General features: G+C 46.6%; 1 protein-coding gene across 37 annotated transcripts in view; it reads left to right on the top strand.

Moving 5' to 3' along the window:
• The window catches only part of KLC1 (kinesin light chain 1), a 63,597-nt gene that overhangs the window by 35,888 nt on the left and 4,169 nt on the right, over positions 1-23,540 (top strand). For 3 of the 37 annotated variants that reach the window (XM_055288033.2, XM_055288035.2, XM_055288034.2), the window contains exons 10-14: positions 1,458-1,507; positions 1,594-1,661; positions 3,312-3,420; positions 5,283-5,444; positions 13,120-13,250. In XM_055288033.2, the coding sequence (XP_055144008.1) occupies positions 1,458-1,507; positions 1,594-1,661; positions 3,312-3,420; positions 5,283-5,444; positions 13,120-13,250 (520 nt within the window). The other 34 variants (XM_055288036.2, XM_063643853.1, XM_055288032.2 and 31 more) reach the window with 33 other exon arrangements.

Raw genomic sequence — 23,540 nt, 5'->3', positions numbered from 1 at the left:
GCAGAGACCTATCCAATTCACACAGAAATGCAAACAGGAGAATCACCCATATTCATCTTTTCACATTTTTAATGTCTTTCCTTCCTTCTGTGCCTTTGGTTTACAGATTTCAAACCATACCGTCCATATCATCATGTATACTGCTTATTTTCTTTACATTTTTAGTGTGAGTACCTTTTCAGTCATAAAAATATTTTCATAAACATTATTTTTAAGATGGCTTTTTCCTCCATGGCATGGGTCTGTTGGTTGTCTAGAAACTTGTGTGAGTGTTCCGAGGAGATGACTTAAAACGAATATTGATTTGTTTGCTTTCTTTTTTTTTTTTTTTGAGGCAGAATTTCTTTCTTGTTGCCCAGGCTGGAGTGCAATGGCATGATCTTGGCTCACTGCAACCTCTGCCTCCTGGATTCAAGTGATTCTCCTACCTCAGCCTCCCAAGTAGCTGGGATTACAGGTGCACACCACCACGCCCGGCTAATTTTTGTATTTGTAGTAGAGACAGGTTTTCACCATGTTGGCCAGGCTGGTCTCGAACTCCTGACCTCAGGTGATCCTCCTGCCTAAGTCCCCCAAAGTGCTGGGATTACAGGTGTGAGCCACCGCACCGGCCTTGATTTGTATCTTTTCTACTTTTGCTACCAACATCTTACTACTTTTTCTTAGACTATTGTTTAATGTTTTTGTTTAGTGCTCACATTCTGTATACTCCATTGTGCTACTTGAGCAGCTAGCATTTTAGAAGTTACATTACAGGGCCCTAGCATTTGTTGGGGTGTCTTGACAGTTGCCCACCTGTCTCAGGACATTGATTCTGTGCCCTGTGTCTTACCTGTTGCTTGGTGTCCAACTCTGTCTTCCACAGACTTTTTCCTCCAGTGTGAACCTAATCTGTCCATGCTGTAAGAAGTACTATCTAACAAGGATCATATAAAAAAGAAAACAGGCTGGGTGCAGTGGCTCACGCCTGTAATGCTAACGCTTTGGGAAGCCGAGGCAGGTGGATCACTTGAAGTCAGGAGTGACCAGCCGGGCCAACATGACGAAACCCCATCTCTACTAAAAATACAAAAAAAATTAGCTGGGTGTGGTGGCAGCTGCCTATAATCCCAGCTACTTGAGAGGCTGAGGCAGGAGAGTCACTTGAACCCAGGAGGTGGAGGTTGCAGTGAGGCGAGATTACACCACTGCACTCCAGCCTGGGCAACAGAGTGAGACTCCATCTCAAAAAAATAAAAAAGCAACCACCAAGGCTTAATGATTTCTATTTTACTTAGCAGGCTCTGTTATCCTTCATTTATAGTACAGGTTAAGTATCCCATTATTCAAAGTGCTCCAAAATTTGAAACTTTTTGGGTGCCGACTTCACACTCAAAGGAAATTCCCCTTAGAGCAGTTCAGATTTTGGAGTTTTGGATTAAGGATGCTCAACCTGTGTGCTGTGTTTTCTTCCCTAGATGAAAATAAGCCCATCTGGATGCATGCTGAAGAAAGAGAAGAATGCAAAGTGAGAATTTATTATTTTGAGATTTTCTAAATTGTATATACTGCATTCAAGATAATTATTCATTTGAAATTATTTGTTATAATTAGGGAAAGCAAAAGGATGGGACATCTTTTGGAGAGTATGGCGGCTGGTACAAAGCCTGCAAAGTTGATAGGTACGTCTGGAATTGCATTTGGCTGGAAAAACCAAAAAGCGGGGGAAGGTAATTGTGTTCTACAGGGCAGCTTATAAATGACCGATGTGTAGTGTTCCTTAAGTGCACAGTCCCATGTTTTTCCCGAATTCCAATTTAAAAAAACCCACTAACTTTGTAAATGAGATCATTTACATGTATAAAACCCACCGTCATATTAGGTTGGTGCAAAGGTAATTGCGATTTTGCCATTACTTTTACTTTTAATGGCAGAAACCATACAGTAAATGCATGACAAGCGTGCCAGCAGGCCTGGGAAAGCCAGCTCCTCACACGCAGCACTGGAGACACAAATACACACACTCCTTTTCCTCACAGCCCATGGGACCTTGTCCTCTGCAGAGGGAAGTGTAGGCCCCTCCGTGGCCGGCCCGAGAGCCTTGCCTCTTGAGCCCGAGCCTGTGCAGACTGCCCTCTGTGATGGCTGCCGTCCCTGGGTCCAGGTGGCCCACCTGTTTTGCTGTCTTTCCACTCTTTATTTATTTTTTTGAGACAGAGTTTCACTCTTGTTACCCAGGCTGGAGTGCAATGGCGCGATCTTGGCTCGCTACAACCTCTACCTCCCAGGTTCAAGCGATTCTCCTGCCTCAGCCTCCTGAATAGCTGGGACTACAGCCCGTCACCATGCCCGGCTAATTTTTGTGTTTTTAGTAGAGACGGAGTTTCACCATGTTGGCCAGGCTGGTTTTGAACTCCTGACCTCAGGTGATCCACCCGCCTTGGCCTCCCAAAGTGCTGGGATTACAGGCATGAGCCACTGTGTCTTTCCACTCTTAACTTTCCTCATCCTTTAAGACTCAGCCTACCATTCATCTATTTTCAGAAAACTCTCTTAACTCTCTCTAGGGCTCCTATAGCACTTACCATAGATTAATTGTTTCAGAGACATAGAAAATAGCTTCTTTATTTCTGTACCCAAAATGCGTATTGTAAGAAAGTGAACAGAAATCTCTCGAAGTACTTATCTATGCTGAAATGAATCTAGGTTTATTTATAATTTTTTTAGTAAGTCTGCTCTATCAAGAATGCAGAAACATCAAGCCCAATGATACAGTTTGAAAATAAAAAAGAAAGAATACAGAAACACAGCTGCCCTCTCAGCCATCTGCTTATTGCTTCCCTGGTACATGAAGCATTTATCCTCTGCCCTCACACCCCACTGATAGGGAGGTTCTGCTTTGCTGTCTTCTCCCGGGTACTTGAGGGGAGATAGGAGCACGTGAGCGACGTTCAGAGCACTGTTCGTCATTACTGCCGGTGCAGACCTAGCTGTCTCCAGGAAAAGCATGCTGATCACCACACAGACCTGGCCCAGATGTTTCTGTTGACAGAGTGGCCAGTGGTCTATGAGAGCCGCCTCAGCCTGGATGGAGTGTGGTGTTAGCCTGGCCTACAGGGGCTGTCTACAGGAAGGGCCAGGGTCATGGGAGGCAGAGCTACTTGAGAGGGAAGAACGCTTTAGAATTTTACAGTCTCAAAAAAGTACAAGAGAAAGTTGAAATATATTCAAGCCAAAACATAAGTCTGTTAGTTCTTTAGATTATGTGCTGTTGATAGTGGTTGTTCAGAGCTTCTATGTCATAGTTCTGGATGTCATGTGCTTTCTTACAGTCCAACTGTTACAACCACTCTAAAAAACCTTGGGGCACTTTACAGACGTCAAGGCAAATTTGAAGCTGCAGATACATTAGAAGAAGCTGCTATGCGGTCTCGTAAACAGGTTAGTCATACTTCTGTCCTTAACCGGCCCATGGGAACTTTGAATTGAATGGTTCTCTTTTACATGACTTTTATTGAAAGCTTGGTTTAGAAATAGAAAATGTTGATTATTTTAGTTTGAACAAATAAAGCTATATTGTTTAAAAGAGCATGAGGCCGGGCGTGGTGATTCACACCTTTAATCCCAGCACTTCGGGAGGCCAGCGTGGGCAGATCACCTGAGGTCAGGAGTTCGAGACCAGCCTGGCCAACATGGTGAAACCCCGTCTCTACTAAAAATACAAAAATTAGCTGGGCGTGGTGGCACACGCCTGTAATCCTGTAATCCCAGCTACTCGGAAGGCTGAGACAGGAGAATCGCTTGAACCTGGGAGGTGGAGGCTGCAGTGAGCTGAGATCATGCCACTGCACTCCAGCCTGGGTGACAGAATGAGACTCCGTCTCAATTAAAAAAAAAAGCATGAGGCTGGGCACAGTGGCTCACACCTGAATCCCAGCACTTTGGGAGGCCGAGGTAGGTGGATTGCCTGAGGTCAGGAGTTCGAGACCAGCCTGGCTAGCATGGCAAAACCCCATCTCTACTAAAAACACAGTGCAGTGGCACAAGCCTGTAGTCCCAGCTACTCGGGAGAGTGAGGCAGGAGAGTCGCTTGAACTTAGGAGGCAGAGGTTGCAGTGAGCCGAGATAGCGCTACTGCACTCCAGCCTGGGCAACAGAGCGAGACTCTGTCTCAAAAACTAAAATAAAATAGCATGAATATGACCCCAAAAGCATGAACAGCAAAATAAAAACTGGATATGTTGGATTCACCAAAGTTAAAAGCTCTTGTGCATCTAAGGACATCATCAAGAAAGTGAAAGGGAACTGAGTGTAGTGGTGAGCACCTGTAATTCCTGTGCTTTGGGAGGCTGAGGCGGGAGGATCCCTTGAACTCAGGAGTTCAAAACCAGCCTGGGCAACATAGTGATACTTTGTCTCTATAAAATTTTTTTTTTTTTTTAAATTAGCCAGGTGTGTTGGCCCAAGCCTGTGGTTCCAGCTATTTGGGAGTCTGAGGTGGGAGGATCGCTTGAACCCGGGAGGTGGAGGTTGCAGTGAGCTTAGATGGTACCACTGCACTCCAGTCTGGGCAGCAGAGCGAGACCCTGTCTAAAAGAAAAAAGAAAAAAAAAAAAAAAAGAAAAAGTGAAGGGACACCCATGCAATGGGGGAAGATATTTGCAAATGATGTATCTCATAAGGTTTTGGTATCCAGACAAAAAGACAACCCAATTAAAAAATGAACAAAGGACCTGAATAGACATTTTACTGAAGATGATATACAGATAGCCAACAATCACGTGAAAAGATACTCAACATCTTTAGTCATTATAGAAATATTAACTGAAATCACAGTGAGATACTACCTCATCCCCACTAGACTGGCTATAATAAGCGAACAAATGGAAAATAACATTTTGGTGAGGATGTGGAGAGGCTGGAGCCTCATGTCTTCTTGCTGGTGGGAATGTAAAATGGTGCAGGCACTGGAGAAGTTTGATGGCTTATCTAAAAGTTGAACTTAGAAAACCACATGACTCAGCAGTTGCAGTCCTAGGTATAGACCCAGAATAACTGAACACGGGCACACACCCTGTGCAATCCAAGCCCCATCACTGTTCCCCTAAGGGGTCCTTTGTGTTTCCAGTTCCCTGCCTCCACCCTCACCACCTCCAAGGAACCACTGTTCCAATTTTTTTCCCTCCAGTGATTAAGAACTGTTTTTTTTTTCTTTTTTTTTTTTCTAGCGAAGTATCTCAGAAATACCTAAGAAAATCTTAAGTGCTAATGGGTCAAACCATTTTCCCCTGCCTGGCTCACAGGGTCTTGACAATGTTCACAAACAGAGGGTGGCGGAAGTGCTCAATGACCCTGAGAACATGGAGAAGCGCAGGAGCCGTGAGAGCCTCAACGTGGACGTGGTCAAGTACGAGAGTGGCCCTGACGGAGGGGAGGAAGTGAGTATGAGCGTAGAGTGGAACGGGGTAAGTACAGTACACAGCGGGCACGTGCTCCGGGAGGCGCCCCCAAGTGGCGCTTGCCAGGCCTTCCTCCTGTCTCATGTGCTAGACCTTCTGCTTTTCTCAAATTAAGTGCCAATTAAGCTTTCTGTAAGTTCTTCACTTCTGCTAATACTGAAGTCTGTTATTTGTTTAAAGTGGTAATTTTCTTCTCAGGAATCCATGAAAGCTGTTTGGCTTAACTTTGAGCACTTAAATGCTGATTGAGTGTCCTGGCTATTTAAAGCATGATCCCTATCTGGTTTCATTTTAATATCGGGATCAGTGTGGCAGATAACTAACTCGCTTCTTTAACTCACCCATTTCATTGCTAACTCCAGTGCTCCTAACTTCACTGACCAGGCTGCTCTAGATTTTGTTAGAATGAGTTGAAATGCTTTAAAGGGAGATACTGTTTAAGTGGAATTTGTTTTTAGAAAACAGGTCAGAAACAAGAGCTTAGGTGGCTGCTCTCTTGATGTCCTGCCTCAGTCCTGAGCGTCCTGCATTTCTCCTGAGAGGGCGTCCAGATCTTTGGGGCTGGCTCTTCCTGGTTGCCAGCCTGCCATGTGCCTGAGAGGCTGCACAGGGCCCCCTCTGGGTTTACTGGTTTGCCCCTGGAAATTCCTAACCACTGCTGTTTATCCAGTGGTTGCCAAAGACCATGTGGCCTTCTGGACATTTTTTCTCCGGTGAATTTTTTAGCACATGGATATATATATATTTTTGATACATGAAGCTGGTGTCTTTGGTATTTTGCTTTTGTCAGGGAGAGTTGAAGGCAACATTTGACTCATCTAGGGGCACAGTTGGTTTTTTGAAGTTGCCGTAGTGCAGTTTGATTAGTTATAATTATGCAGATGTTCTGCCAAATTGTAGTTTTGGGCTTTCTTATAATGTAAATCCTTTTATTCTTTAGGATTTTCTATAGCTATAGCAATTTGGTAGGAGCTAGCATTCTAAATAAATATTTTATAAAAAATGTTAGTAGTAAAATTTGAGGGAGAACATTCTCTTTGACTGTCTTTATCTGGCAGCTTTCTTGCTTTGGTTTTTCTCTGTGCCAAGACAACCAATCAGCATCTGCTTTGCCCACTCAACCCCAGTTGGGCAGTAGTCTAAAACTGAAATCCTGGCCCGCAGGCCTCCCTGTCACCCGCATTCTGTCAGAACTGTGTACTGTACTCTTCTCTTGGTTGCTGTCGTACCTGCATGCTTTGTATAGAAGGACAAGTCCTTTATCTAGGCTCTAGGAGCCAGGGTGCAGATTGTGATCCTCTTGAATGAAGTTCTGGAGGAAGTTTCTTGAGACAGTATTTCTAGGTCCATGTTGACATGAAATCATCTGATGATAAAATTGTGACGATTCAGAGCTCTGTTACCATCTTAAAGATGGACTCAGAGAGGAGGGAGAACTGCTCGTGTCCACTGCAGGGGGTTCGTGGGCAGTTGTCCCCGTCAGGCCCGCGGGCTGGAAGTGTCGCTGCTGTGGATGAAAGCAGCTGCTCCTCTGCGCGCCTGCTGGTTTCCTCCTTCCACGCTTCCTTTCTCACTTTGGACACCTGATTCTATAGGCCATGCGCAGGCTGTGTTTCTGGTGTGTCCCTTTCCTGAGCAGTGTACTTGGTAGCTCTGCAGGTTTGATGGAATTCATCCCGGGGTGCGTTGGCCGCGGGTGATCTACCAAAACAGTTTGAGTTTTAAATTGTCCAGTGCAGTGGTTCCTAAACTCACTTTGTGCGTGGAGGCAGCCCCTCTTTAGATGGAGTCTTAGATAAAGTGAGTGAATTCACTAGGCGGGCAGCTGAGGCTGCCTCAGAGCCTTCACAGGAAGGCCTTGGCCTCCAACCCGATCTCCCCACAGCTCTAAGGTTCTGAGGAGGCAGAATGCTAAACTCGACCAACTTTTGATTTTCTTTTCAAAGTACACTTTTTTTCCCCCTTAGACAAGAGTCTTGCTCTGTCACCCAGGCTGGAGTGCAATCGCGCTATCTTGGCTCACTGCAACCTCTGCCTCCTGGTTCAAGCAATTCTCCTGCCTCAGCTTCCTGAGTACCTGGGATTACAGGCGTGTGCCACCACGCCCGGCTAATTTTTTTATATTTAGTAGAGACGGGGTTTCACCATGTTGGCCAGGCTGGTCTCTAACTCCTGACCTCGTGATCTGCCCGCCTCGGCCTCCCAAAGTGCTAGGATTACAGGCATAAACCACCGACTTGTTTTTTAAAAGGTAGGGCAGTATGCACATAGGTATTAATTTTTAATCAACTTTATTGAGGGATAATTAGAGACAATAAAAGGAGACCATTTTAAATGTTGTCTGATTTAAATATTAACACAGTGCAGGTCAGCACATTAGTTTGTCTTTATACAGATGTTAGAACAAAGTTTCTCATGCTGTTTCTGTTTAAGTGAAAATTTCCCTGAGATTGCAAAGCAAACTGTTACCACTGTAGCCACTTAATTTGTGTGCATCAAGATTTTTTTCAGTATTATTATGCAATTAAGTTAAAACAGAGAAATAAATTAGGTGTTGAGGTAAATGTTAAGACTATACCTTGCCGGGTGCGGTGTCTCACACCTGTAATCCCAGCACTTTGTGAGGCTGAGGCGGGTGGATCACGAGGTCAGGAGATCGAGACCATCCTGGCCAACACGGTGAAACCCCCTCTCTACTAAAAATATAAAAGATTAGCTGTGCGTGGTGGCGGGCAACTGTATTCCCAGCTACTCAGGAGGCTGAGGCAGGAGAATGACGTGAACACGGGAGGCGGAGCTTGCTGTGAGCCAAGATCACGCCACTACACTCCAGCCTGGGCGACAGAGCAAGACTCTGTCTCAAAAAAAAAAAAAAAAAAAAAAAAGACTATACCTGTGGCTGGGTGCCGTAGCTCATGCCTGTAATCCCACCACTTTGGGAGGCTGAGGCGGGTGATCATTTGAGGTTAGTAGTTTGAGACCAGCCTGGCCAACATGGGGAAACTCTGTCTCTACTAAAAATACAAAAATTAGCCAGGCATGGTAGCAGGCACCTGTAATCCCAGCTACTTGGGAGGCCAAGGCAGGGGAATCCCTTGAACCCTGGAGGCAGAGGTTGCAGTGAGCCGAGATGGCGCCACCGCACTCCAGCCTGGGTGACAGAGCAAGACTGTCTCCAAAAAAAAAAAAAAAAGAAAAGAAAACAACTATACCTGTTATCTATAACTTCAGATTTCAAATTTTGGGTTTTTATAAAGGCAGCTTTATTGTTCTTGTTTTGTTTATTAGAATAACTTGTTATATATTTATATTGAGAAAATGTGATTTCGATTTTATTTATATACATATATGTTTATATACATATATATTTATATACATTTATATACATATTTATATACATACATATATATATAATTTTTTTTTTTTTTTTTTTTTGAGACGGAGGTTGCCCAGGCTGGAGTTAGGTGGCACAATCTCCACTCGCTGCAACCTTTGCCTTCCGGGTTCCAGCGATTCTCCTGCCTCAGCCTAAAAGGCATTTTAATGCTTTTTAAAAGGTTGAAAACTACTACCATAGGGAAAAACATTGTGTTCCCTGTTGGGAAGTTACAGCTTCAGCAGAAGTGACTGCCAGGAATGAATGTGACAGCTTTTGATTAAGTTATAATAACCACATACACCAGATATTGGACTCAGTTTTTCTCAATATTCATAAGTAACATTTAAAACAAAGAGTTATGTGGTCAAAGAAAGGACAAACTGGTTAATGATAATCGTCCCCCGTGGGCCCTGAGCGTTGGTGTCACACAGAACTGAGAAGGAAATCAGGCGGTGACAGATGCTGGTAATGTGCAGGGAGTGTCTGGATCGGAGTCTCGACCTGGTGGGTGGTTTGTCCAGGGAAGGACAGTTCTCTTCTTTTAGGTACACACCGTAGGGACTATGATTAAACGACTTGACAGCGGCACTTCTGTGACCTCGTTTTCGTGTGACGCATGCAGATCTGGAAGCCGCTGTCACCGTGAGTCTCAGTTGGCTCTCTCTCATGGTCTTGCCTCTGAAAATGCAGCTGCATTGTGCACAGAAATCCTTTTCTGGTTAAAACTGGGCCTCCTATAACTGCTATCCGTGTGGCTTCATGTTCATGGTGTGATGTGCATGTGTCAGCCACCAGCACCAGGTCCCTGTTGGGATGTGGGAGCCCCTTGGGCTGTCTCATCATTAAGCAGCTGTCTTTACAGTGGTCGCATGAGACACACAGAGCCACATCACACATGCTCTATCCTAGGTAGAGCCCGAGGTCTGCCTCCCAGCTGCACCACCTTTGTCTGTCCGCAGGTCAGCAGCCTCTCTCCATCTTGCCATTCTTTTCCCATGTTACGATTTCTACATGTTTCGAATACATCAAATTCTTACCTAGGATGATTGGGGAATGGAATATATGGTTAGAAATAGATGAATTTTTATTTTTAAAAAATTACACTAAGGGCTGGGCGAGGTGGCTCATGCTGTAATCCCAGGACTTTGGGAGGCCGAGGCAGGTGAATCACTTGAGGTCAGGAGTTCGAGACCAGCCTGGCCAACATGGTGAAAACTCGTCTGTACTAAAAAAAACCAAAAATCAGCCAGGCATGGTCACGCGCGTCTGTAATCCTAGCTACTCAGGAGGCTGAGGCAGGGAATCGCTTGAACCCAGTAGGTGGAGGCCGCATTGAGCCAAGATCATGCCACTGCACTCCAGCCTGGGCAACAGAGCCAGAATCTGTCTCAAATTACACTAGTAAGACAACTAGAATATGCCAAAAATAAATAAACTTAAAAAGCACCAAATTATCTGAGATCCCACTGTATATAGATAATAACGATGACTGCATATTTTTAAACTGTGAACACATTATCCTATTAATCCTGCTCAGATAACCCACCTTTGTAATGTGAATATTCTTTCCCAGTAATATAAAGAGGTAGACAGTTTCTTAAGCTGTTAGAATGCAGTGAATCCTCCCAGGCCCTGAAGTCCAGTTGAATGGAAATCTGCCTGGGCCAGGGCAGCCACCGGCCTTCCCCCTGGTTCTCACAGCCAAGGTCCTCAGGTGGCAAGTTCAGGGAAGCAGGCAGACTGACCCAGAGTGGGGCAGACCTGCTCCATTGCCAACCCCAGGTGTGGTCTGGATCTGCAGAGGCTCAGGGAGGAGGAGGCAGCTGGGTCGGACCCCAATTCTGGGACTCCTGGGCCCATTGCCCAGCTGTCAGCTGTCAGCTTGCTACTCCAGCAGCTGCAGAGGGGAGAGAGAGCGTGAGTGAGCGTGTGTGTGTGTGTGTGTGTGTGTGTGTGTGTGTGTCACATGAAATACTTTTGAATCTGAGTGAAACGAATCTTCTGTGTTCTGCCAAGTATTTAGTTCAGGTGTATTATAATACTGCTGTAGTGTAGCACTGAGTTTTGAAATGAACAGCAAGGGCTGCACTGTTAATGACGATATGTTAGCATTTTAGCATCCTTTTTCTAAAGAGCAGCAAAAACTTATGTTTTCTTGTCCTCCCCACGTTTTTGAGGTGTTGGTAACAAGTGTTATTTTTCCATTTTAAAGATGAGAAAAATGAAGCTCGGGCTGGTTAAATGACTTGCTCAGCGTCCCATGGTGAGTCCGAGCGGGCGGGGCGCAGGCCCTGCTGTCTGGTGCTTCTGTCGAGACGTCGGCTTTCCAATCTGGCAGGACCCAGGACGCATTGCTGCCTGTGGAAATTGACTTTCTTTTGGATTATCAACTGCATGTTTAAAATGGGCTGTAGACTTTTAAAGTCCGTGGTTTCCTAAAGTTTCTGAAATGTCTAAAATGTGTTTTTAAGAGAATGAAAGTCATACCTGTAGCCTTTATTTTGGTCCCTATGTTTTTCATTGCATAATCTCCTTATGTACAGTTGCTTGTAAAGCCTTTTACACCAAGTGTCAAGGAGATTTCTAATACATTGCCAGTCTTTACGCTTAAAGTGTTGAAATTTACTTTGATGACCATTGGGAATGGACCAGTCTGGATTCTGTGAAATGCACCACGAGGCCCAGCACCTGCTTTATGCTGGGCTGGTAGAAGCAGGCAGAAGGTCATCCCAGTCCTAAAGCCACTCAGAAGGCTGCTGAGACTTGTGACCTAGAAATACTGTAAGCCAGGCTGTTATGCAGAGCCTGTTGCCTTTCCTCGCCGCGGTTTCACGTGGGTTTTCTCTCTCCTTTCTGTCTGACAGGCCTAGCCGCCCGTGACTCTCACACTGTCTCCTGCATGACGGGTGGCGTCTCCCGCAGCTTCCCTTCTCTCTCCAGTGCTGCGCGCTGTGTCTAGCAGCCCCTAGGATCTTGTCAGAGCTGCACCTCTCTGTGAACTGGCCATTCCTTTCGGTGCTGCTGTCCTTTTTGGGGGGGTTCCTGATTTCTGTATACATGTAGCTTTGCCAGATATGTACTTAGTAATATAAATTGTATTAATAAAATCCATTTACTGTGTAATACACGAGTTTAAAAATTAAGAGCGATTAGCTGTTCACTTTGATAACAGGTAGTTAAGTGTCACACAAGGTGTTGTTGCAATGGCATGACAGTGACCTGTTGATGTAACTAAGCCTTAGAGCAAGGCATGTGCCGCACGTGCTCCGTGGTACTTAGAGCCCTGGGGGCCCGGCTCGGACTCCGGGTCTCCCTAGGATACGCCCCAGTAGCATTTGCTGTGTAGTCTGTGTGTGAAATTTGGGCATTCTGCTTTTCTCTACTAATCTTGAAGTGCTCAGTGATTTGTGTATTTGTGTCTTTCTAACTTCTAATAAACTCACTCCGACTGACCTGTGTCTTGGTGTCTGTCTGCTTGGTAGAACTTCTCACTCTTTATCCATGAAACGCCACATGGCACAGCTGCTAGGGGTCATGGGGTGACAGTTCATCTCACCAAGGAGTTCCTTCCAAGAAGAAATGCTGCTGTATGCACATCTTCTTCACTCTGTGTTTTTTATTTTCATGTTCAGATACTGCCAAGTATTTCACTTATTAATACCTGAATCAATTAAGATGAGAGCTGGGCACTCTCACCTCCCTACCAGGTTGTCTGAGGATTTTTAGTTATTTGTATAGAATGAGCATTTTATTTAATTTTCCAGCCACCTTGATAGTTAACATTTAATGAAACTGTTGTGTAAAATTTACTGAAGGAAACAGTACCTCCAACTATTGCATTTAGACAAAACTGTTGAAGAGCCTCTGTCAGATCCAAATGCTTTGGGTCCTGTACTGTGTTACTTGGGCCAGATACTTACGTATCTGTTAAATGTGGAAGTCGATTTTGATGATATTCTTAGAAGCTGCTTTAATTTTCTTGAGACTTTGCGTGTTGGCTTTTGTCTCAAAATAGCAGGATTCACATTGCTTTTGGGATGCAATCACTTGTTTGAATGAGCTTCCTTATGTCCAAAGGTTTTCATGATCATTGGATTATCTTTAACGAAATTTAAAAAGAATAATTTCTAGTTAAAGTATATTCACGTACATGGTAATTGGTGGTTTCTGCAAGACTCTGTCAGCAGTGAGCTGCTGGCAAGCAGGGCGGCCTTGGTGGAGCTCTTATTTGCACCCGGTGTGGCTCCTGTGGGAGGGAGGGAGAACCACCTGCAGCTTCACGTTTGTTCACGTTTTTTTCAGGATGGCACTGGATCTTTAAAACGCAGTGGTTCCTTTAGCAAACTCCGGGCTTCCATTAGACGCAGCAGTGAGAAGCTGGTTAGGAAGCTGAAGGGAGGAAGTTCACGAGAGAGTGAGCCAAAGAACCCTGGGTAACTATCTCTTCCAGCTCTCCCAGCTCTCCCGACTCCCCCGCCGCCGGCCGCTGGGCCGCTTCTCTTCCTAGCGCAGCCTTCCTCACCCACAGACTTCAGGAAGGACACTCCAGTTGGTTCCCGTATTCTCACAACGGAAGGGTTTCATAGTTGCCGCCTAGGTTTTTCCCAGGATAGGTTGAGAAGTAATTGGGTAACTTCCTGTTAGTGGCTAAAGGGCGAATACCTTTAAAAGAAATTTATGGAATTTTTTGATTCTGTCACATGTTCTAAGAAAGCCTTAGCAACAAAATGTGGGAATTTATATTAAAACATTGAGCATTTTGAACTTGTTTACTCTAGATATGCGTTATTTTTTAAATTAGCATTAGTTTAAATTCTTTAACATTTTTAATCTTTTAAATCAGATATGTTAGCTACGACTATATTAAATCTCATACAGTATTATAATAGGGAGAAAAATGGTTTCAATAGGATCAGAACTTTTAAGACTTTATTATAAGGTGATTTTCAAAACCTCAGGCTTTTCACATGTTTAAAAAATGGTTTGAGTCAAGGGTCTTAGAGTCTTTTGAAAAATAACATTTAAGTTGTCAAAGGAATTTGGTTCTTAAGATATCCTTTGTTTTTTTTTTTTTTTGAGACGGAGTCTCGCTCTGTCATCCAGGCTGGAGTGCAGTGGCGCGATCTCGGCTTACTGCAAGCTCCGCCTCCCGGGTTCACGCCATTCTCCTGCCTCAGCCTCTCCGAGTAGCTGGGACTACAGGCGCCCGCCACCACGCCCGGCTAATTTTTTGTATTTTTATTAGAGACGGGGTTTCACCGTGGTCTCGATCTCCTGACCTCGTGATCCGCCCGCCTCGGCCTCCCAAAGTGCTGGGATTACAAGCGTGAGCCACCGCGCCCGGCCCCTTTGTTTTTAATATGGTGCACAAAGTTGACAGATTGTCCCTGCCGCAGTGTCCAGGGTCACCTCTGGGCAGCTGCTCCTGGCTTGGACGTATTTCTCATGAGGCAGGCTTTTGCCAGCCATTCTGTGTAACTCTGACTTCCTAAATGGTACCGACTTTTTAGAGATTGATTCCTAGTAAAACTATTTTACAAGTGATCCCACTTTAAGTTCTGTGAGTAAGAAGTCTGATCACCTCAGGATGGTGAAACCGAGTTCTTCTGGAGAACATACTGGAAATAATAAAGTTATCTGCCTGATCAGTTGTTTTGTTACTTTGCCTTTTTTTTTTTTTTTTTTTTTTGAGACGGAGTTTCGTTCTTGTTCCCCAAGCTGGAGTGCAATGGCACCATCTTGGCTCACTGCAACCTCCGCCTCCTGGGTTCAAGTGATTCTCCTGCCTCAGCCTCCCGAGTAGCTGGGATTACAGGCACACGCCACCACGCCTGCTAGTTTTTTGTATTTTTAGTAGAAACGGGGTTTCACCATGTTAGCCAGGCTGGTCTCAAACTCCTGACTTCAGGTGATCCTCCTGTCTCGGCCTCCCAAATTGCTGGGATTAAAAGCTATTTAAAAAAAATTATGTCCACTTTTTCATCCCTCCCAGTATCCCTGATAACCTAAGCCCTTAGAACTGCTGCCATACATGGCCAGGGTGCGGGGTGGCCAGAGATGGCCCAGCCCCTTGGTAGTAGGGCTCACCCTCTTGTCCGCTTGGTGTCCCTGTGGGAGTCTCTGTTGAGGATGGAGACTTCTCTTCATGGCTGTGAGAGAGGTGCAGGCCTGAGGCAAGAGGAGTGACGTGGCTTTTGTAGGGAGCTTCTCACAACTGTTTTCCAGCCCATTTCTAGAGAGGGAGTTTTAGGAGCCCCACGAATGTTCATTCAGAAAACTCCCTGGAAGATCCCAGGGTTTGTTTGAAGACTGGACTTCTGGAAGTTTATGGGGACTTAGCAAATTGCTTACAATGAAACAAATGAACTCTTATTTGGGGGAAATAGATTTTAAATTGCCTTTGGAATAGTGATCTTATTTTAAAATGTTTACAGATTTCCAGAACCAAAATGATAGATTACTATCTGCCTCTCGATGAATTTTGAGATTGCACGTTTCTTCTTACAGCGTTGAGAGGGTCTGAGCAGTGCTGCGTGACTGCTTGGTGTTCCTCCCTTGGAATGTCACGCAGCAGCTCTCAGATCCCCTCCAGGAATTACATGATGCCCCAGAGAGAGCATTCTGGACATTATTTAATTCCTGGAGGGGAACACACGGATTGTTTGAGGTTCTTAAGTTTTGAAGCCTGTTAAGTGCAGAGTCCAGTTCTGGTGCTGAGTGTTGTAACTTGGACCACACTCCCACATGACAGCTCTCAGAATTGTTCTGTTTTTTCGTGTTTTGTGTCTTTGCCGTGATAAAAATGTAGCAATGTGTGACCAGTTCCCAGTGTTAGAACTGTGGTCAGTGTTCATGGGGCTATAGCACTGCCAGCCTGACCCATGTGACATAGATGCACACACTTGCACGGACTAACGTTTTCTACATGACTTTGGAAATTGCATCCCGTAAAATGCATACAACTGAATAATCTTTCCAAATGAGAGTGACTGTTTTTATTAACTAGACAGTAGTCTCAGACATCTTTTGGAGGGTTTGTTCAGACAGAGACTGTAAGGCCCCACCCCTGAGTTTCCAATTCCTGAGTCCCTGATCTCACACAAGTTCCCACGGTGCTGGGGCTGCCGGCCCGGGGCCACTTTTGAGAATCGCTGAAGGACCAGGGTGTTTGCAGCTTGCTGATTGGCTGACTCCTAACAGTTACTGTACTGAAAGGTTTTGAATGCCACGTGTTCAAACAGGAAGAGACGTTGAGGATTCGAGTTGTTCTTTCGTTTCGTAAAAGGGGGTTTGAGGGAAGGTTGTGTAGCTCTTTTAAAAAGAGTTAATGGCGGCCAGGTGCAGTGGCCGATGCCTGCAATCCCAGCACTTTGGGAGGCCTAGGCGGGTGGATCACTTGAGATCAGGAGTTTGAAACCAGCCCGGCCAACATGGCAAAACCCCGTCTCTACTAAAAATACAAAAATTAGCTGGGCCAGGTGGTGCATGCCTGTGGTCCCAGCTACTCAGGAGGCTGAGGCAGGAGAATCACTGGAACCCAGTGGGGCAGAGGTTGCAGTGAGCCAAGATCACACCACTGTACTCCAGCCTGGGCGATGAAGTGAAACTTCGTCTCAAAAAAAAAAAAAAGTTAATGGCCACTTTATAGCAAGAATAATTGAGTATGTCAAATGATAATTTACTTGTGATTTGGTTTGATTTTATCGTTTGTTCTTGAGTGGTTCTGGGTGGAGGAAAACCTGTTGAGGCTCCAGCAGTGTCTGCTGTGGGCTTCACTGGGGTGTTTTTGTTTTGTCCTGGTTGGGACATTTTAGGGGTGAGTTTTGCTTGGGGATAAGGAAACTCAGGTCTTGCTTTTGGTGCAGTTGTTCGGCAGGGGCTGGCTGAGTATCTGCCATGTGCCAGGCGCTGTGCTCACAGCACTGCTGACACACGGGCGGGTGCCCTGGGCTTTCAGCCTCATCCCGGTATCCTGTGTGAGGCTGTCCCTGTCACCCCTCAAGCCTGTGCCTCAGCCTCACAGCCGCCGTCCTTGGCTTGCCCAGGAACTGCTGTGCTCACGTTCGCCGTCCATGTTGCATGCAGTTCACGTTCAGAATTTAAGTAACCCTCAGTATCGGCTGCTTTAGCTTTAAAACTTCAGGTGAGTTTATGTTCAAAGGCATCCATGGTGGTGAACAATGATAGTCATTTTATGACTATCCATCATTTAAGTTATAGATTATTTATAGGCTATTTCATCAAGTATTTTAAATACATCAGATGGGAGGAAAAGTAAATATATGTATAAATCCCTGTATTTCTTTAAATGGAGAGCCATGACTTTATTTTAAATTTTGCTTTCTAAGTAGAGAAATACTGGCTTCAGAGTTTATTTTACTAACAATAAAGTTGATTTCCCAGCTTTTAATATAGAAAGATAAAAAACAGACAGTATATTTATGCATCTTCTCTTAGCAGTGAGTTTTGAGTGTCTCTTCATGATCCCTTAATGGTGATGAGTCTGACATGAGCCCTTGAGCACCCTCCCTGAAAATCATCAGACTGAAGGCAGAGCCTCTCTGCTCCCAGATGATTCACCTTTTATTTTATTTATTTATTTTTTTTCTGAGACAGAGTCTTGCTCTGTCACCCAGGCTGGAGTACAGTGGAGTGATCTCAGCTCACTGCAACCGCTGCCTCCTGGGCTCAAGTGAATCTTGTGCCTCAGCCTCCAGAGTAGCTGGGATTACAGGTGTGTACCACCATGCCTGGCTAATTTTTTGCATTTTTAGTAGAGACAGGGTTTCACCATGTTGCCCAGGCTGGTTGTGAACTCTGGGCTTCAAGTGATCCACCCGCCTCAGTCTTGTCTCCCAAAGTGCTGGGATCATAAGCATGAGCCACCACGCCTGGCTTTTTTTTTTTTTTTTTTTTTTTGGTAGATGGAGTCTCCCTCTTGCGCAGGCTGGAGTGCAGTGGCGTGATCTCAGCTCACTGCAACCTCCGCCTCCTGGGTTCAAATGATTTTCCCGCCTCAGCCTCCCAAGTAGCTGGAATTACAGGCACATGCCACCATGCCCGGCTAATTTTTTGTATTTTGGTAGAGATGGGGTTTCACCGTGTTGCTCAGGCTGGTCTCAAACTCCTGAGCTCAGATTGCCTCCCAAATTGCTAGGATTACAGGTGTGAGCCACCACAGCTGGTCTTTTGTTTTGTTTTGTTTTAAAGAGAGACAGGGTCTTGCTCTGTCTCCCAGGCTAGAGTGCAGTGGTGCGATCATGGCTCACTGCAGCCTTGACCTCCTGGGCTCAAGTGATTCTCCACCTCTGCCTGCCGAGCAGCTGGGACGACAGATGTGTGCCACCACACCGCGCTAATTTTTTTATTTTTATTTTTGTAGAGATGGGGTTTCCCCATGTTACCCGGGATGGTCTTGAACTCCTGGGCTTAAGTGATCCTTCTGCCTTGGCCTTCCAAAGCGTTGGGATTACAGGCTTGAGCCACTGTACCCAGTCTAGATGAGCCACTTTTTAAAAGTGCAACTCTAAGGACATTTTGAGTTTGCATATGGTACTTTGAAAGAAGCATTTTGCTGTGAAAGATGCAGAGAAGCTGTGGTCTTTTCTCCTGGGCATTAAATAGAGTGAGACATAGGACTCCCCTGTTACCCAAGCAAGATGAAGGCAAGGTCCCGAGAGCCCCCATTGTCACAGAGGCCTTGGAGGGGGCTTTGCTTGTGCTTCCTGTTGCTGGTTGACCGATGTGCTGATCGTTTGTCCTTGCATGTCCGTGTCCGGGTTGCAGCATGAAGCGTGCCAGCTCTCTGAATGTCCTTAACGTGGGTGGCAAGGCTGCTGAAGATCGCTTTCAAGTAAGGAGCCTACCCCGAGTTGTGTCCTAGGCTGCCCAGACCATGCTGGCAGGTCTGCTGCAGACCCGTGCCCGGCCCCTGCTCGGCCCCTGCTCCTGCAGAGGGCTGGGGCCGCTGCCACGTCTGTTCCTAGACAGACAGTTGTGACAGTAGTATTTTTAATATTCTGCTTAACCACCGATTATGTGAATTATGGGCATGTTCACACTGTGAACATTCTCAGAATATTAATGATCTCAAATGGTCTTTAAAAATAGTTTAACCTAACTAATTTATTCTGTTAAAGTACTATCAAAGCTTGACCAATTACTAGTTTGTATGATTAGTTTGTTTGATTTTAGCCTCTACTAAGTTTATAACTATTAATAATTCTCTACTTAAGCTGCTGTTCAGTGTTCAAAACTATTCAAAACTCTATTAACATGATGACTAACGTGTTGTCAATTTGACACTAAAATCTTAAGCACTTGGTGAAGCTGTTCAGGTCTCACGCAGACACATCAGGTTTACATCTGAAAGTACTGCCTCCCTTCCCCATCACGGAGGCCCTTTCGAGTCTTCATTCATTCGCCCTTTGTGTGGCTGTCAGCGGCTGGCCAGGTGCCTGAAAGTACTAGCTCCCTTCCCCATCACGGAGGCTGTTTGAGTTTTCATTCACTCCGACCTTTGCTGTGGCTGTCAGTGGGTGGCCAGGTGCCTGGAGCCCGCCCGGCAGCTCGAGCTGTTGGGACTCGGCAGTCCCTGCCCCTGTGCTGGTGCTGAGAGCTCGCGACAGTGGCCAGGCACTGCCCTCCCAGTTGTCCAGATCCACTAATCCTCGCAGACAGGCCAGTGCCCCGACCTATCCCCCAGCACTCTTGGGAGGCAGCCACCTCGGGAAAGCTTTTCCCCAGCCCCCTTCTCGGTGGCTGCTAAAGAGGCTTGTAGGGTGCTGGACATATTGCTTGAAGCACCCGTAATGACGAGAGGAAAGAAAGTCTCTTCATTTTACAGGGTTCTGTGGCTGACCCAGTGTTTTGCCCTCCGGTTTCTTGGAGTTTCCACATGCACATTGACCCCTGGGCCTCTCGAGTGCCAACCTAGATTTAGCTGTGCAGCTGGTACTGTTAGGCCTGAGGCCATTTGAAGCTGGCATCATTTGAAGTCCTGATTAAGTGTAATTTTTCTATTTGTTTTTTCATGCAGGAACGAAATAATTGTCTGGCCGACTCGCGAGCTCTGAGTGCCAGCCACACTGACCTGGCCCACTGAGGGCCGGCAGGGCTAGGTAACCTGCCTTGGGAGTGTGAGACCGCCCTGCCCTGCCACGCCCCTCACCGCCCTGCCCGGAGGCGCCAGCCGCACTCCTTGGCTTCCTTTCCTAGATAGTGACGTCCACCAACCTTGGAGGTGCCTTTTCAAAACACCCGGGTGGCCGTGCCCCAGCATTCTGTTACCTGGCCTGCAGCCCCAGTGCCAGGAGCCGCCCCGACCGTGACCCGGCCAGGCTGGCTCAGGGAGGCCGAGGCGGCGCTGAGGTGGCTTCAGCACGCTGGGGATTGGTTCCTGCTCACCGATGCTGTTGCATTTCCTGCCTGCCACCTTTTTGCCATGACACCAAACTCTCTTTTAAATTGTAATATTCTAATAAGACTGTAAATTAAGAATCTGGAAACATAAAGTACCCCTTTCAGAATGATAGGCATTTAGTGATCTATGGCAGTAAAGCCTGAAGCTTAGCAGACACTGGTCAGTGGGAAGTGAATTCCTTCCCAGCAGGAGCATCTTCTGGGTCTCTGTTTCTGAGGTCCCATGCCTGTGGCCCTGGGTGCCTGGGGCCCCATGCCCACCTCTTTTGAGCAGTGTTCTCTCTCCCAGATGCCCCTGCACACGAAGCCCATAGAGACGTGCGTTTCACTTTTTTTTTTTTTTTTTTTTGAGACGGAGTCTCACTCTGTTGCCCAGGCTGGAGTGCAGTGGCCCGATCTCGGCTCACTGCAAGCTCCACCTCCCATTTTCACGCCATTCTCCTGCCTCAGCCTCCCGAGTAGCTGGGACTACAGGCACCCCCCAGGCGGATCACGGGGTCAGGAGATCGAGACCATCCTGGCTAACACGGCGTTTCACTTTTTAAAAGCTTAAGCTTTATAGAATGAGGGAGCATGGTGGACTCTTGACAGGAACCTTTGCAAATCAGTGCTGAGGCCGTATTTCTTAGCCGTCCACAGACTAGTCCATAGGTAAAGAGCATACAAAACAGATGCCGAGGTGATCAGTGATTCCAAAGGCTGAAGCTCAGAAGCGCCACCTCCATGCCAGCCAACTAGGCTGCGGGATGGAGGGGCGGTTTGTGAAACACCGGCCATCCCGTGAAAGGTCAGCTTGCCGCTGTCATGTAACAGGGCGGGTGGCGGCACAGCAGAGGCTCACACTTGTCGCCTTCAGCCCCTAGAAGCTCCCTGTGGGGCACAAAGGCTGGGGACAGTGTCCCGGGGTTTTGTTACAAGGCTAGACTTTAAAATACCTTTGAAAGTTTCATTTCATCCCACCTCATGTCGCAGGACTGCTGTGTTTGTGAAAACGTGTGGTTCCACAAGACAAGCTCCATGTAGTCACCAGCGAGTGCCTGGCACAGGAGCTGCCCTGTGGAGCCAGCGTTGTCCCCGAGCTGCTCACCTGTGGCCGTGGCTCCTTTTCTGAGGCTCCTGACTCCATTCTTGGAGATTCTGATGGATCAGGAGCTTACTTTCTAAATGCTACATAGAGGTGTTAAAGAAAATTTGATAGGTTCTGTAATAGTGGATGGGATTAAAAGAAAAAATGTTAGATTATATATATATATGGCTGGGTGCGGTGGTTCAGACCAGTAATCCTATAATCTTAGCACTTTGGGAGGCTGAGGCGGGAGGATCACTTGAGCCCAGTTCAAGAACAGCTTGGGCAACATAGCGAGTCCCTGTGTCTACCAAAAAAACCCCCATATATATATATATATAAAATTTGATGGGTTGTGGGAAGCCACCACCCCCCAAAAAAAGGGGGTTGTACAGCTGCTTCCCTTGACAGGTGCTGTGGCTGCCCCCGTAGTGGGCTACGTCTGTGCCACAGGCAGGAGGGCTCCGGAGCTTCCCTTGTGGTGGGGGTGCCTTGTCCCTGTGAGGATGTGAGCAGAGTTTGGAACCCAGACAGCTTCCCTTAGTGACAGTTATCTGGAAAGGAAAAAGGGCATTTAGAAGGAATAAATATAGGGCTGAATGTGGAGTTGAATTTTAACCTCTTCAGTCTGATGGGTGCAGACGAGGTTGTGTGGGGCCTCTGTGGAGCCTGCTCTGGCTTCCAGCCATGGGACTTTAGGGCCGAGGTGGCCTCTGCAGCACTGTGGCTGTGGGATCATTGTGTGTTGGGGTAAGAGAAGCCAGCTCGTAAAGGAAGGTTCGTGTTTCAGAGAGGGAGGTAGCAAGGGAATCTGAGTACCTGAGTCCCCGATGTTTGAACCCCCCCACCCAATAGAAGTGCAGTGATTTAAGCCATTTCCCATATGGCGGTCTGAATTTTTCCCTTCAGAGGAGAGAAGTGGTGGGCCCAGCCATCCCTCCTTCTCTGTGTTCTTTCTGGTGAGAGGAACCCCGTGTGAGAGTCACACCTGTTTCTTCAGAGTTGCTGTCAAAATAATCACTGCACCCCCCATGGCAGCCGTGTGTGCAGCCCCCGGCCCCAGCAACCATGGCATGGGAGCGTCTGGGTCTGCGGGCGGACAGCCTATCTCTGGGTAGTCGGTGCAGCTGTGGCAGAAACCAGGCCCCTGGGGAGGTCCTGTGACATGAATGCTTCCCTGAAGCAGCAGCAGTGTGCGGCTCAGGGGTCCTCAGAGGCCAGTGGTGCCCGCGGGTGGCACGGGGCACTCTCATAGGCAGCACTTGGTCTTGTGTTTACAGTATTGGAGGGATTCACATTGTTATTTTCTGGATTAAGCTGCTAGGAATATCATGTAATTAGAAATTCAGTGTTTATAGTAAGATGTATTAAACATTGCTAATGATGTATGGTTACGGTCTATAACAGGTTTTCCATTGTCCTAACTGGAATTTTCTTGGAGGATGTCATTAGCTTCTGTTTGCACTGACTTGCGAGCTGTGTGTACACTATGGTCAGATTTCTGAATGCTGTAGCGCACTTACCAGCTCTGACCACGTCTTGCTAGGGCCGGCAGGCTGCGTGTGCAGCGGGGCCAGCTGTCTTAGGGCTGATATGTAGACGTGTATTCTGTTTACAATTAGTTCCCCAATGTTGTGGGGAAGAACTTAAGTGGTTTTAGTGTTTTATAATATGGTGAGGCAATGAGGGTCAGGGGTGTGGTCCCTGAGGGAGGGTCTTCAGGGCAAGACCCGTGGCCCTGGCCCGGGACTGTGCTCCCCAGGGCGTGGTGCCTCCCTAAGGGGATGGTCAGTGCTCCTGGGACTGCCAGGCCAGCCCTTCTGCAGACTCCTGTGGTGGGAGTTCCCTGGGACGGGAAGCCCCTCAGCCCCTTCCCTCCGGGGGCAGGAACTAAGCCAGCATGGGCAGGGCCGGCCGAGCTTCCAGGCGTGTTTTCTCTGTTAAATGTACCTCTGTCTTTAAGCTGTCTCATTTTCTAATCGCTGGCATGTCTTGCCTAGAAAAGCATTTGGAATTGCTTATGTTCAATTACAGAAATAAAATGTCTTACTAGCTGTCGTAGAATCCCTGCACTTTTGCAGAAAGGCTGTTTTGTAAAAATCCAACCCCAAATAACTTTTTCCGATGGTCATGCCAGTGATTCTTAACTTTAGGGTCATAGAGTGCCTTGATAATGTGATGAAGGTTTTAAATGGATTGTCCCACCCTAGAAAACGGCAAACAGAAAAATTCTGCA

The sequence above is a fragment of the Symphalangus syndactylus genome, chromosome 8 (assembly GCF_028878055.3).
Source record: "Symphalangus syndactylus isolate Jambi chromosome 8, NHGRI_mSymSyn1-v2.1_pri, whole genome shotgun sequence".
In the NCBI taxonomy this organism is placed as follows: Eukaryota; Metazoa; Chordata; class Mammalia; order Primates; family Hylobatidae; genus Symphalangus; species Symphalangus syndactylus.
The sequence above is the reverse complement of the archived record's forward strand: the minus strand, read 5'-3'. Positions and strand labels throughout refer to the sequence as shown.